The 16576-nt window shown below is 40.9% G+C and overlaps 1 protein-coding gene across 1 annotated transcript in view; it reads left to right on the top strand.

Annotated features, from left to right (window-relative positions):
• The window catches only part of LOC142201133 (uncharacterized), a 279771-nt gene that overhangs the window by 105264 nt on the left and 157931 nt on the right, over positions 1-16576 (top strand). Inside the window, exon 14 of the mRNA XM_075271958.1 lies at positions 1599-1752. Coding sequence (XP_075128059.1) covers positions 1599-1752 — 154 coding nt within the window. The remainder of the gene's footprint in view (positions 1-1598; positions 1753-16576) is intronic.

Here is a 16576-nt window from a genome sequence, read left to right as displayed (position 1 = left end):
ACTCGGCTAGTCCTACTTATGTCAGTTCTAAATGGAGATATGGCTTGTTCAGGCTCCATCCAGAAGTGCATCTTCTTATCTTGCTCGGGAGCAGGACTTACTGAAATGTTGGTAACTGTAGCAGTAACAATTATGGATTTCCAATATTAAGTGTTACATGGATTCATTTCAGATGACTAAGAAATGGGTGGGCCAGGTCACCCAGAGGGAGAGTAGCTGTCCATGCTGCATACAGAAGAATCTTAGTGGGTGTCCCTCCACTCTCAGATTCTTACATGGGAAACCCCATACAATGACATCCTAGTATGGCATATGATCAAGAGCTGTCTTAGGCTAAGGCCCCGCGGGGCGTCCTCCACAGTGGCAACGCATCGCGGTTCTTCCCACAGCTCTTTAGACAGAAAATTTGCAGAGATTTCTTCTGTGGACTTTCTGGTTCAGTTATACCTATAAGGAAACCACCGGCGTTTCCCTAGGTATAGTTGACATGCTGTGATTTGCAAAACCATGCCGGTCATGTTAATTATAACTATGCAGGACGTCAATTATACCTACAGAAACGCCGGTGGTTTCCCCATAGGTATAACTGAAACAGAAAGTCCGCAGGGGAAACCGGATGCGTTCCTGCCGCAGTTTTTCCTACAGCGCTTTTTTAATGCGGGACGCCACATGGGCCCTTAGCCTTAAAGAGGTTTTTCAGGCTTATTAATTAGATGAGCTATCCTTAGGATCACCAATTGAGGACTGTCAGAGCTCTGATACCCAGGATCCCTGCCATTCAGCTTTGGGTCAGCACTGCAGCTCTTCACAGGAAACCAAGCACAGCACTATATATTATGCAGATGGTACATTTGGTATCACCACTTACCCCTTTTACTTAAGACCGCCGAATGTGACATCACGTGACCTCTCGGGGAGTGCCGCTTCTACTCCAGACAGATAATCTGTGGTGCTCCTGAATGACCCCTATGGTATAACCCCTTTAATGCCGACACTGGTACCTGCAATATGTTTGGCCGAGTCAGTGGGTGGCAGTGACAACTAAAATTATGGATTCATCTGAAGATTCTGTATTTCCATTGTTATATATAAATCCAATAGAAAATGTAACACTCTTTTGTTAATTTTATAGCAACAATTTCTTTCGATGACCCAGTCTACGGATGTCCTGGTGTCTCACTGGTTCCATATTAACCTGCTACCTTGTAAGGAATAGATTGCAAAAGTGATTTATAGTGTATATAAAGTAATCTCACTTTCCTTCCGGCAACATTCTCTTTTGAAAAACATTAGTCCTTTTGTGCCATTCAGAATTGCACGTATAGACAATATATATTCATGACCTGTTTGTGAGCTTAGGTCTATTATGTATTGCTGATGTGTGATGGAATTATTAGGAAATCTTCTCCGGATGTTTACAGTCTTTTGGCTATTCTGTGGTAGAAATGAATAAGGACTGAGAATACAAATGATGTTCTGGTCATACTACACACATACTGTGTTACATGTCATATTAAAACATGACTTTAATCACTATCGGACAGGACGTTTAGTGTCGCACCATATGTAAAGTCTCCATTGTTCCCTTTATACTATAGAGAAATGCTTGAAAATGTGAAGGCAGAACTAACAACAGTGAAGGCTCAGCTCCAATCCGCAGTGCAAGAGAGTCTTCAGCTTCAGCAGACCAATCACAAGTACGAGATCGAGACCGCCTCAGTCCGAGAGAGCGCTCGCAGTCTACAGCAGCAGGTAACGTAGACATATATTATATTCTGTCTACAGTATCTGAAATCACTTCTAAAGTCTTCCCCTCCTGAAATGGAGAAGATTTCTCTTCTCATTCCTTAGAGATCTTGATAAATATTGATCAGTATATGGATTTGTGGTAGATCTAAATGAGTAGATCACAATCAGGAATTCACACACATTGCTTGCTGATCTTTTTGTAGCTTGGCAATAGAATCCTCAGAAATTTTTAAACTTTTAAAAAAAATTTTTTATTGATTCCTCACCATCTGGTATTATGAATTTTGAGATATGATCCCTGCATTCAGCACGAGGAGTAGGGTAAATTCTGTCTACATATAGTTGGCAGTCATATAATTCTGGGGCACTTTAACACATTGACGGCATCTATGAACTAGCAATTGACAGATTACCCGATGATAGACACTAGACAAATAGTCTTCTGCCAACTATTGCATTTTTATTGCCATCTAATTTATGAGCCCAAAGTAAGTTTTACTTTATTCTAAGCAAATTACCTTTAAAAGAACATTAACCCTACTCTAGAAATAAAACAGTAAGAATAAATGGGAGATCATCACGACCCAGTTGTTTGTCAGTCCGTAGCATTGTCCGCATGTTCCTGGAAATAACTGCCCTATAGAAAACATGCATCATCTTCTACAGATTTGCTCCATCTTTGGTGGGATTTAGACAAGAGGGTGGGGCCTAACATTTTTTTTTTTGTCCTACTGCAAACAGGATACAGCAGGAAGTTTCTTGCCCCAGACAGTTGCCTTACACCTAGACACAGGGCTGTATGCAGGAAGCTTGTGGGGGCTTAGTTTAATCAGAATAATTATGGAATGGAAGAAATTCTGGAATTTTTTAGAATTTTGTACATTATTTATATTTAGGTAGTGATTTTTTTAAAGGTGCTTTCTCAGGATACTCTCAGGACATATAGATGGGCCTAGCATGTCATGCCTTTCATGGGTAACTGTCTATTTGGATGCCTGCTACATAATGCTACATTGACCCTACAGGGGGTTCTATATGCCTAGACTTGCCTTCCACGGTTTTATCATCAAGTGTTAGAAAAGTTATACGTGTCTCGAGCAGTTGCGTGTAAATATAAGGCCTTATTCACATGAAAGTGAAAAATCGCTGTGCTATGTCAAAATTCTTTTGAAAGGCCTTCAAGCAGCTGTTTAAGAAGAACAAACAAAAAAAAAACAACACAAAATTCTATGGGTGTATTCACGTCGACTTTTTACCGAACCATGAAAACGGCCCATCAGAAAATCAGTAACATCTTATATTTTTCCCTTTTGATGGCCACTTTGACTTAATAGAAGTCAATGGGTTTGTTGTTAACGGCCATCAGTAGGCTGATGATCCATTTTGACGGCTCGGTAAGGACGGGTTCACACCAGCGCCCGATCTCCGTTATGCAGGTTTCCGTTTTCTTTCGGCAGAAGACAGAAACCGGCATTCACTGTCCGCCAGGTGAGCGCCCGTCTTCTGCTAAACCGTTTCTTTAAAATTGGACACAAAGTCCTGCATGTCCGACTTTCTGTCCAGTTGAAATAAAAACGGTTTCGCCGCAGAGAGTAGAAGACACTCACGGGCAGACACTTTTCAAACTCATTCAAATGAATGGGTTGGATAACTGACTGCCGGTTTCCATCTCCTGCCCATTTTCTCAGGCAGAAAACACAAACCTGCATAACAGAGTTCGGGCGCAGGTGTGAACTCGTCCTAAGTCTGCTTTTTACAGACCTTTTGGCTCGTGAAAAGGAAACTGTTTTGTGATTGAAGCCTAATTGGTCAATAATTAAGTGAATGAATAATAAATAAATATATTATAGTTTAATAAAGGTAATAAAATAGAATAAAAAAGAAATAATCATTCATTTTGTATGATTGCGCCTGATAATTTGCCCACATTCTGTTCACTTGACATATTGCTTTGTGTTGTTGGATCACCAGTGCAAGGCAGCAAAAATTCTGGATGCAGCCAGGTATGAGGAATAATACAGTCACCCCGTCCTATATTCTAAAATCTTTTCGGGTGGAAGTGCATTCTATTTGCAGATGAATATAAATGACCCTGGTTGAGCTGAACCCGCACAAACATCACACACAATATGTGATATTATGGAATTTCATCCCCCGCCCTCTGTCCATATGCATTATTGGCTGCATTATTTTTATACAGATATATTTTTTACCTTTCAGTTAATTTTATATTACTTTTTTATTTGTTCTTTTTTCCTCTATTTATTGCTTGAATTCCCTTTTTATTTTGGCAGTTAACCCATATCCTATTTTTAACACTGTGCATTCAGAGGCTCAAGGAGCAGTAATAATAGGAAGACTCAGAGCAGTAGTGATGAATATTTATTGCGCTATATAGTGATTGAACCAAAAAAAAAAAAAAAAAAAAAAAAAGGTCATTACCCAGTACCAGTTTGTACTCCCTCGGAATACAAATGGAGAACAACTTTGCAGGAGGATTTAAGTAAAAAAAAATTTTTGCCGAGAAATTCTGAAAATGATTAAAGTAGCCAAACGGCATGCATTATTCTGTAACTAGCAATGCTTTATTAAAAAAAATGCAGAAACAATTAGGAGAGAAAAAGAGATTGAGCCATGCAAGGAAAGTATAAATAAGTCTGAATTGAGATTGATTTCAACATAATGCTGTGTAGGAATTCCCGTCTATTGATTCACTTTAGAGCCTGTGCACAGAACCTAAAAAGATAAAGTAAGCAAGGTCAGATAATCAAACCGTTTTTTAATAGTAAAAACAGCAACTGCCACTGTACACTATTAAAATAAATCCATAATACAAATTGCTTTCGAGAAAAAGTGGATGAGGAGCTGATCTTCCTATTGAACCTTTCTACTGTTCAGTGACCACACTGGGTAAAGGATAGGTAAGGATGCCTGTAAGATCGATACTAAGTAAGATGTAACAAGGAATCATTCAGAACATTAAAGGCTTACAAGGGAGCAGAAGAGTGGTGATGTCTTCTCCCTACGTCACAAAGGCAGAAACATTAACTCCTCCGAGCAAGTCCTCCTATCCTTCCTGCCCCTTGGGAATTGTGTCTTAGTCTAAGCTCACCCCAAGTACCCAGCGTCTGCACCTTGCCGCCTCCGAGGTCGAGATGTTTACTAAGAAATGAGCGTACATTGCCGTATGTATATAGTGTTATTTATTATTTAGCATGTGCCTATGGGCCTCAGGCTATTTATGGTAGGAACATATGGTGCATCATATGTCGGAGTAACGCTTACTGAACAATAATGCGTGTATAAATAGCCGTGTAAAACCGTCTTCTAATTGTAATACCCGAGGTATTGTGCTGTAAAGTCGTCTATAAATACCTACGTGACACAGCGTCTGAACTGACGCCCATGTCTTGCTTTTTGGATGGAGACAGTATACAGAACAATGTCCCTACGTGAGTCACTTTTTACAATATAATTATTTATTATAACAATAAGCATTTATTCTGCTTGTTATGTTTTTACAGTATGTCGCTAAGGGTACATTCACACTGAATATTTTGGCAAGGATTTTGGTGCTGAAAATCCACGTGGAAAAAAAGCCTCCCATTGACTTCAGTGGGTTCCTTGGAACCCATTGAAGTCAATGGGAGGTTATTTTTCCACGTGGATTTTCAGCACCAAAATCCCCGTCAAAAAACTCTGTGGGAATGGACCCTTAAGGGGCTTTCAGGGCCTAGTTATTTGATGACCTATCCTTAGGATAGGTCATCAGTTACAGATTAGTTGGGGTCCAACACCCAGGACCCCACACAGATGGGCTACGTGACAGATCATGTCCTGTTTGCTGTTCTGTGCCATTCAATTGAATGGGACTGAGTTGTGATACCAAGCACAGTATTTTGTTTGGTTTTCTATGAAGAGACTCCAGTGTTAACCCCAAACTCTGCAGTCTATTCATACAGCTGATCAGCAGGGATCTATAAGTTGTGATATTTTTTTTCTAAGGATAAGTCATCAATTGATAAGTCTGAAAAGACTGTTTAACCCGTTAATGCCTAGTGTTCCATTATTGGAACTGAAAACCAATATAACCTCCAGCATAAATGGGTTAAAGTAAGCCTAACAGATCAAAAATTCTTCCAAAGCCAATAATAGTTTGATTTAGGGCTTTATATAGGAGCAGAAACATACCTTTGTGGGCGCCAAGTGAGTTAAAGCATTACAATTTTTTATAAATGAATGGTACAGGATAATGAAATTTTGTAATATATCTTATTAAAGAAATATGAGTTCTTCACTTTTTATGGAGAGTTAGTTTCTACATAGTAGTCTATGAAAATGGGGAGGGGGGAGAGGAATTGAAAAGACTATATAATTGCTGCTACTACACTCTGCTATTGTAGACTGTATTACACTGCTAAGTTGTAGATAAGAGGCTGCTAGTGCACAGAATGAGGCAATAAATCAATTAACCAGATGGCATCAGCCTCCTACTGAACCCCTCCCTTCTTCATAGAGCTCTGTGCGTGAGACTAAATGTGGAGACAAATCTTGTGTAAACATGAAGTCAGACTGAAGATAAGGAGAACAGCTTAATAAGTGGTAAAGGAAACAGATCTCCTTAAGATATATTACAAAGCTTCTTATTGTCACCTGTACTATTCATTTCTGAAAAGTTGTTTAGAACTGGAGGTAATACAGAGATAATCACTTCAGGTGAGCTGGAGCATTTGCAACTGTTTGTAGGCAAATCAGGCCCCGCCCCCAGTGCACTTGCAGACCAACTTGCATATCCATAAGCAAATGATTTTCTCCATGCTACTTCATTGGTTTGTGGCCACCAAGTTATGTTTTGGCTCCTACTGAAGACCCCCCTACATAGTACTATTATTGTTTTGGGAGGCAATTTTGATCTGATAGATTCACTTCAGTGTTTCCACTTTAGGGGGTATTTCTCTACTTGTACATTTCTGTGTGGTCTGTGCTGTTGGTCTTTTGGGGGTTGAATGCATTTGCGAGCCTCTGGTTTTGCGGAGGAAGGCTAATGCCAAATATTGACCTCAGCCAATGCCTTAACAAGGTGCATTAACTTTGCTGCTTCTTAGGTACTGACTAGGCTAGTATTATTGACTTTGCCTTGGTCCAGCTATGTCTGCCGACCTGGTCCTGCAACTTGGTATCATCTTCTCAGTTTTACATCAGTTGTTGCTAACCGAGACTACTGCTTAGGTAGCCACGTGGCAATTTCCTGCAGCAATCCAGATCAATATGTAGATAGACGATACGGTCTGGATTTAGCCATAACAAATCTGTAACAAACTAATGGGCTCACACCTTTATGATAATCCGGTTTCTTTTTCATGGGCAAATCTGATACTCGTTTTTAGGCAGAATGTCCCTATTAACCAGTCACAAGTCTCTTATCTCTTAAAGGGAGTGACCAAAACAAGTCATTTTAACCAAGACAAATAGGTTAGGCTTTACCCTATTTTTGTCAGTATGTAAATGAGCTCTTTGGAGAAATAAGGGTGTCACCATTGGTCCTGTGAGGTAACTGTTACCCCAAAAAGCCAGTTTGCGTATTGATAAAAATGGCGATTGGAGACACCGATTCACAAGGGGAAAGCGTTGTTAGATTGATTCAGGTGACCCTAACCTATTTGTAGGGTTGAGTTGATATGATGGATTCTGATGACACTTTTTTAAAGGGTTTTCCGGCCCAAAATGTATTTTTCATACTGATGACCTATCTAATGGATATGTCCTCAGCATGTAATCTGTGGGGGTCCAACATCCGGACCCTGCACAGACCAGCTGTCCCAGCAGCGTATGAAAGTTGGGTGCAAGGAGCGGGTGCAGGTTGTTCATATTCAAGTAATAGGAGCGGCACATGAAGCCTTGTCCACTGCATAGCGCTGGTTTCAAGGAAGTGGAGTGTCATCCCTATTACATGAATAGGGACAGACTACATACACTCTCTGTCCACTATAGATTATGGCGTCTAGACACTGATCTGTGCAGGATCCTGGTATGGGATCCCCACAGATCACATACTGAAGACCTATCCTGTGGATTTGGGAAAGGACAACCTTTTTAAATTCACTCAAACTGAGCAGCAGGCTGACGTCACCCTTTATTCTTCATGTATTTCCTTCTAGTCCAATTCTGCAGCCGTGCACAGATACCCTTGGGTTTCATGGCACAAATATCGACCACTTCCAGTCTTGTAAACTGCCCCCTAGTGGCAGATCATTAGGTCTTTAGAGGAAAGATGGATCAGGCATGCTGGACTTTAACAATTTGGTTTCGGAAGTGTCTGTCCGCAGCTCCAGTAGATATGTACATGCATGCGCTGCCATAAAGGTACTCTGTGTATTCATCCTAAATATAAAATGTCTTTATTATTCTTATCCTTTTATGAAATCTCTTTCTATTCCGTCTACATTTTCAGGCAAATAGTTTGAACTTTTATTTTTTTATTTTTTCCTCCTTCCTTCAAGTACATAAAAGACAGATGAAGTGTAATGTTATCGCTCTCTCAGATGAGGCAAGGATTTTCTGCTGATAAATAGGAATCGAGGGCATTCTAGAAAGTGTTAAATGTTTAACTCTTTATCTACGGCCAGTATGGTCAACAATTGTGCGTATCCCTCCACATCTGCCAAGCCGCAAACAGGCCTGGGATTGTATTCAGCTGTTTGTAAGTATACAGTCATTTGTTCTTGGAGCTACATAGAGAAAATTGTTTAGAAGCTAATAATTTCTGAGTCTTTCAATACGTTGCAAATTACTCTTTTTGTTCTTAAAGGGAATGTATCTTCTGCGTAGACTGGGACAGTCATTATCACTAGTGGGTGAATGATTGAAAGGGATTGTCTAGTTTATGCAAATAAATGTTATTATTTGTATAATGAACAGTTGCACAATTTTCCAATATACTTTCCAAATCAATTCCTAGATCTTTGCTTGCTGTCATTCATTCTGCTTACTTTGAGTGAATAAAAATCAGTTCTTGGTCATGTGATTTACAGTCCATGGTCATGTGATGTGACATACAGTCTATGGTCATGTGATATACAGTCCATGGTCATGTGATATACAGTCCATGGTCATGTGATATACAGTTCATGGTCATGTCATATGCAGTCCATGGCCTTGTGGTGTACAGTCCATGGTTATATGATAAACAATCCATGGTCATGTTATATACAGTCCATGGTCATGTGATAAACAATCCATGGTCATGTTATATACAGTCCATGGTCACGTTATATACAGTACATGGTCATGTGATATACTGTACAGCCCATGGTCATGTGATGTGATATACAGTCCATAGTCATGTGATAAACAGTCTATAGTTATGTGATATACAGTCCATGGTCATGTGATATACAGTCCATGGTCATGTGATATACAGTCCATGGTCATGTGATATGCAGTCCATGGTCATGTGATATACAGTCCATGGTCATGTGATATACAGTCCATGGTCATGTGATATACAGTCCATGGTCATGTGATTTGCAGTTGGTCATGTGATATACAGTCCATAGTCATGTGATTTGCAGTCCATGGTCATGTGATATACAGTCCATGGTCATGTGATATACAGTCCATGGTCATGTGATATACAGTCCATGGTCATGTGATATACAGTCCATGGTCATGTGATATACAGTCCATGGTCATGTGATATACAATCCATAGCCATGTGATTTGCAGTTGGTCATGTGATATACAGTCCATAGTCATGTGATTTGCAGTCCATGGTCATGTGATATACAGTCCATGGTCATAGGATGAGCACACAGTTGCACATCTCGTTACTAGTCAGATGTCTGATTATTGTGCTGTGATAACATTTTTGGTTCAGACGTGTTCAGAAACTGCAGGTAGAACCTCAGGAATATTGTAATAACCAAATCAATATAACCAATCTGAACAAAATCACGTCCGGTATCTGGGATGACTTTCAGTTTATGTGATTTCTTGAACAATTATCCAGCCCTAGTGTAAGCACATGTCCACCAAATTTAGGGCAGGACTGCGGAGGTGTGTAGTATAACTGCTTCCGAATTTATGGGTAGAACCACCCTGCCAATTCCTCTTTCCCACCTCCGTGGCCATCATGTTTACGTCTGTTAGTTTCGGAATCTGTGGTCCATAGTATCAAAAGTGACGATCTTTGTTTGACAGATACAAAAGGGAATCATTCGAAGCAGTCGTGGACACGACATTGCAAAGGATTACAGCCATGTTATATGGCCTGTTCTATTTGTGTTTTTCAACTTGGGCTTTATTTTAGCTAATAAAACGACGGTGTCATGGAAATGCTAAGAAAGTGATGAAATCCAGGAACCGAGAGTATAATTTCATATTAATGTAGAATATCATGTCCTTATGTTGTTTTTTTTTCGCACCATTTTCGAAGTGTAAAAATAATTGAAAAGTTAGCACATGCCGTTAAATTGTAGCAAATAGCAGTGTTTAGCCTGACAGCATAGCCGCGAATTCATTAGTGCTATGTGAAAGTTGTCACCGAGGCAAATTGCCACAATTTAGCTTTAATTTGTACAAAAAGAATGTGTATTTTAATCCTATAATTTGGCATTCATACTTTAATCACACTTAAGATAATATATCCTGAAGTCAGTAAGTGATTGGCACAAATCAGTTAATTATAGAGCAGCGCCGCCATCCGCAACTGACTACCGCGCCATATTCCATCGCCTCCTCTTTTATTACTATTAGACTAAATTGCTTAGCAGTGTGTGATGCACGTGCTCTAAAATTATATTCCTATATGTCATTTAGTAGATTCCTTGTAGCCATTTGTAAGATGGTGCGGACACACACCTTTACTAGTTGGCTGTTCTCCCTCTGGTCCGCACAAACGGTCGCAAGGAGAGACGGATGCGAACACTGCACGTGCGGTTTGACCGAGGTGCAGCCTCAGCGCAGTGGCTTTCTCTAAACCATTGTATTACATAATGTATTGTGGTTACATATGACTTGCACTGTGCGATGTACCAATTATTATCACTGTGGTACAGATAATTGTGCGGCTGTTGCTCTGGTAGGTTCTTTGGCCGTATTCACATATTACGTATGTGTGCCGAGCTGACATCCTATGTACACATTCATTTCAATATCGTCATTCGGACCTGAAGACATACATAGCATAGAAAATGAAACAAAGAAAAAAAAGATGGACAACACAACATTGACAAATGAGGGAGGTGGGGAGCTGGCCATGAATAGCTCGATCATCTGTCCAAAATCTGCCCCATGTTGGGAAAAAGATGCTTTATTTTCTTAGGGGGCGTTCACACTACCGTCGGTGTCCGACAGGTAGTGTCCGCTCCAAGTGTCAGCTCAAAATCTGTCACGGACATTAGGAGCGGACACTAGCTGTGTCCGTGACACCTGTCATTCACTTAAATGGGCATCGGGTGCGTTCTTTTGCACTCCGTGCCCGTCCTTCCCTGTCCGCAAGTGAAGATGTCCGACTTCTCAAGCGGACAGAAAAATCCTGCATGCGGGGGGGGGGGGGGGGGGGTGTTGTTATGTCCCTGCTGTTCTCCTCCATATCATGGTGCATTTACACATTTGGGTTCTTACATGTGGTTTTTGAAGCCAAAACCGTGATTGGATTGAAAAAGAGGGAGATTCAGTACCTGTTGTTAACATTTTCTTTTTTCTTCATGATCCACACCTGGTTTTGCCTTCCTAAACCTACATGTACAAACCTTAGTATATAAACATACCCTGAGCCAGGCTTAGAATTGAACCGGCCCCCTAGGAGAGGAGGGGGGGTGTAAAATTGTAATAAAAAATATACCGGTATCTGTATCTATATCTATGGCCCCACCAGACCAGTCAGCAGCCTCAGTGATGTATGTGAGTGACGTTACCTTCACTCTCCAGCAACCAATGTGGCCACTTACTGGTCACTTAGGGCACAGGACATCCAGATCTCCATGTGAGGCTGGTGGTAGACAATGGAGTTTAGAGACAGGTCAGTATGGTTTTTTTTTTTCTATATTTTACATCTCTGTGGGATTTGGTCTAATTCTTTCACATCCCCTTTAATAATCCCTTTGTCCTACTGCAGATTGCTCCTCCAGCCAGTTGTCTTACAACCAGATTTAAGACAGTGACTGGCCTCCTGGGGCCTCCCGGAAACACACAGAGGAGATCTAGTTACATATTTTTCAATTTGAAGCGCAATATTAGATAAGACATATTCAAAAGAAAGGAAGTGACTGTTGTCGGAATATTTACGTTTTATTTCTTCCCGCATTTCTTTTAGTGTTCCTTTAAGCAAGTGCATGGAATCAAAGTATCACTTAGCCTTAGGGGTGGAGCACTTTGAGAAGACAATAAAAGTAGTTAAGAAACTAGCGGCGACACACCAGGGATACAACAGTGGTTCATCCTCCACGTCCCTGGGGATAAAGTTGATACCTGCATCATCAACCTATTTATCTCTTAACAAAAAGCTCAGCGTATCACCAGCCGAGGGTTTAACTAAAGCCAATCTTCAATTAACCTTTGTTACTAAAGAACGCCGCTCTTCAGAAAAAATGACTGTGAATTTCGATGGAAACCAATTACCAAAGTGTTTCTCTAATATTTATATAAAAATTATGCAGAACCGCATCCACACGATGATTTGAGAGCCTCTTCAGACAAAAAGCTACGCGAATAAAAGAAATTCATTATGCAACCGAGAAGCTCATCATCCAGATATAGGCTTTCAGACGCAGAAAGTTCAGCCACTTGTTTTGTACAATTTTGATTTCCTCTTGCTGTTGTCAAGATTTTTTTTTTCTTTAATTCTCCTATTTTTTTTTTAGTTTGATTTTTATTTTTTTTTCCCTTCCTGTTTGTAATGTGAATTGCTGATAACAGCAAGTTTAATGGCAAAAGTATGAAACAATATTCAGGCTTGTCAAGGAAAGGTCAAACTATTTGCATTCATTAGGAACCTGCAGAAGCGTGCAGTGTGTGTTTCATTGAAAGGCTTATGGTTATTGATTTTCATACAGCTGTAGGAAGAAGATAATTAGAAGTATACTTCACTTATAGGTGATACAATTAGGAATAATTTGCCTATAACTACACAGGCATAGAGCCGGGTTGCATCGAAGCGCCTTTTCCGGACAGCTGCTCTTCTCATAAATCTGATATAGCACTGACTACATATGCACTGGTTTGCCATGCTAATGTAGTTTTATGGACGAGGGAGCAGGGGGAATCATCGCCTCTAAACAAAACAAAAGATAACGCTCCCGAATCTATTGTTTCAAAGTTTTATCGCAGGGAGCAATATAAGTAGGCTGTATAGTACCAAAGCTATAGTCGACCTAGACGTATTCGGACCATCATGGACTGTCTGACATTTGGCTCCATAAACTACCGCAATATGTTTGAGTTAAAGCTATCTAGATGTGATTGACTTGTAGATGTTCAGTGTTCATTCTTGGGGTTTTATAAAAATATTGCATTAGCTGGTTAGGAATTCTAGCCAGACTTCTGGTCTCATCGGTATATTGTGGTGCTAAGTTATAAGGGTAAGTTCACACTGCATTTTTTGGACCGGAATGGTTCCAGTCCAAAAGACGGGTAGCTATGACTGAATTCTGGTGCGCTGCACCGACATCCAGCCGCGCACTCCGCTTCGGATTAGGCCCAATGAATGGGCCTAGCCGGGAGGAGGGAGTGTCTTCAGGCCAAATCGCGAGTCGAAATGGCCTGAGGAATGAGCACCTCGCTTCTTTTTCCAGGAGCTGGAACAAACCGGCTCCCGGAAAAAAGAGCTGACCGGCTTCCATTGATTTCAATAGGAGCCATCTTTTTGTTAAGGATTTTGAGGCTGATACGGCCTCAAAATCCTGACCAAAAATCTCTGTGTGAACTTATCTTAACAGTTCTTCTAATAAACACTTCTTAAGACTTCTTGCAGATGACCATGGTTGTGATCAGTCTGCTATCTGTGTACTTCATGGATAGCTCACTGACCCATTCATTTCTATGGTCCCGTACACATGACTGTGCATTACATGGTCACGTGTGTGGGCTGACAGTCCGAGTCGTAAAATATAGAACAGATCATATTTATTTAATGAAAGGGGCCACGGAAGCACGGCCAGTTGAGGGATCGGAAAAGATTGGATTCCAATCGGCGACCGAGTAAATTTCACGATCGCGATCGGAATTCCAACCCGATCTTTTCCAGTGGGATCGAGATCAGAGGTTATCTCAAGATCAGCTCAACCATATAAGTGATCGGGATCGGAAAAGATCGGCTTCCGATCGACGATTGAGCAAATTTGACGATCCAGATCGGCTGGAAAATGATCGGAAATCGGATTTTAACATCGATCTTGAAATCTCAAGATCGGCTCAACTCTAACGGCCAGTGACATCCATGTGTCCCCCATGTGCCGTCAATGCCTTTAATTCACAGCCTGCTGGATCTACACAGTCTTGATTCTAATGCACATCTACTTTTACCTGCGGAACTAAGTCCACCTTTTGTACGTTTTTAGCAGTATCACATTTAGGCTGCTTTCACACTAACTTTTTTGCAGACTATAAACAATGGATGTTGTACATGTTAGTTTATTTCCGCATGCTATCTGTGTTCGATCCTGGTGAAAAACAAAATGGACAGTACTCAGACAGAACATGGATGACATCCATGTGCCGTCCATTTTTTGCATGGACCCAGTTGAGACTAAGGGAGAATTCACACGGAGTAAACGCTCTGCTCATTCTGAACGTAAACTCGTTCGGAGTGAGCGGCGTTAAAACAGATCCCATTGATTTCTATGGGTGCCGGCATACGCGCGCTCCTCATTGAAATCAATGGGAGGCTTTTTTACCTATTGCTTGCAATGTGATATGCGCGTATGCCGGCACCCATAGAAATCAATGGGATCTGTTTTAACGCCGCTCACTCTGAACGAGTTTTACGTTCAGAATGAGTGGAGCGTTTACTCAGTGTGAAGGCCCCCTAAGGGAAATTAAGAAGAAAAAAAATTAGTGCATGCCACAAATTTTTCCTCAGTGTCTCTCAATCTGCCAAAAACAAATGATTTGTGAATGGGTCCATGTGCTGTCCGATTTTGTTCCATGGATAACACACACACACACACACACACACACACACACACACACACACACACACACACACACACACAAAAGTACTTAGCGTTAAAAAGAACCTAAATAAGAAAAAGGAACTTGTTTAGTATTGCACATTACCCCGTACCCGTACACCTTATCCCATACCACGTAAAACAAATTAGACACCAAGAAAGGGAGAGACAAACAAAGGGAAGAAGGATGGGAAAGGAGGGGATGGGGAGTCTGAGACCCTGTAGTGTGCAGTAGATATCCCATTGGGACCAGATTGAGTCAAAGGCCACTATGGCGCTATTCAATTTAGCCATCAGGTATTCCAAGTGGGACTGCCCACTTTACAGGAGAGATCCTGATTAGCATATTGGTTGTTGAAGCAAGCTGCCCTGGTTGTCCAGGAATGGTGGAGGATAGAGAAAAAATTCTAACAGTGCCAGAATCCACTAAATGGTGCCTATTGAAGGGTACGATGTGTTGGAGTTTGTGAAAGTGGTGAAAGTGGGACCAAGCTACAATAAATCTGCCTGGTTATGCATTGAAATGTTGCTATCTACTACCCTGCTGCAAAATTGCCATTATTTCCTATGGGAGTTGTTGTGACATGTATCCTTCTGTCACTTTTTTAAAACCTGGAGAGCGCAGAATATTTCAAGGGAATCTGTCAGCAGATTGATGCAGCCTTAACCATGGTTGGGCAGCGTGAAATACCGACAGGCTTCCTCATAACAAAGACGTATGTTTCACTGTGGAACACTGCAGCATTTCAGTGAAAACATTTGTTTAGAAGTGATCCAGGGAAAAGTGTCCATGGGGCAGCCTCCTGCCGGCCTCTCTCTGCCTGTCTTGGGGAGATCGACAGATCTCTCCTTATTTGCGTATAGTAAGAGAACTGTCAATTAAGCCAGTCTGGGCAAGGAGAAGCCACCAGCCAGCCGCACCTGGGACACTTCTCCTTGTTCCTGGCTCTTTTTTATCTTTGAAATGCCACAGCGTTTCAACGTAGAACATGGCTGATAGTAACAAGGGAGCCTGTTGGGATTTCATACTGCTGGTGGTTCAGAGAAAGCTCCAAATCTTAAAACTATTGATGGTGTTTAGGTGAAAATGTTCTTCCTATATTTATTATTTTCTTACAGCTAGTCTGCAGGTTCTCTTTAATATAAACTGTTTGTAAACCTTAAAAGTCTTCAGTTATTCAATAATGCAATAACTAAAAATTGAGAATCTGATAGGGAATGCATAGGAAGGGGAGGATGCCAAGTATAGTCTCTATGCCGCTGTGCTAGACTCATGCTGTGAGAGGGAGGAAGGAGCAACAGGGTACATAATAATAATAATAATAATAAATTTTATTTATATAGCGCCAACATATTCCGCAGCACTGTACAATTTGTAGGGTTCCAATATAGACAGATACATAACAAAGAATGTCATTTCACACAATGGGACTGAGGGCCCTGCTCGCAAGAGCTTACAATCTATGAGGTAGAAGGGGTGACACAAGAGGTAGCAGGGGATAGAATGCACTTTCCCTGCTACACATCATAGAAGACCATTGTTAGAACATTTACAGAAATTCTTATGAGGGATTGAAAAGACCCAATATATGCAGAACATATGCGGCATCTAATACAGTGTGGTGTAAAATTTTTAGGCAGGTGCGGAAAATGCTGCA

The sequence above is a fragment of the Leptodactylus fuscus genome, chromosome 4 (genome assembly GCF_031893055.1).
Source record: "Leptodactylus fuscus isolate aLepFus1 chromosome 4, aLepFus1.hap2, whole genome shotgun sequence".
NCBI lineage: Eukaryota > Metazoa > Chordata > Amphibia > Anura > Leptodactylidae > Leptodactylus > Leptodactylus fuscus.
Note: the sequence above shows the minus strand (reverse complement) of the source record. Positions and strands in the feature narration are given on the sequence as shown.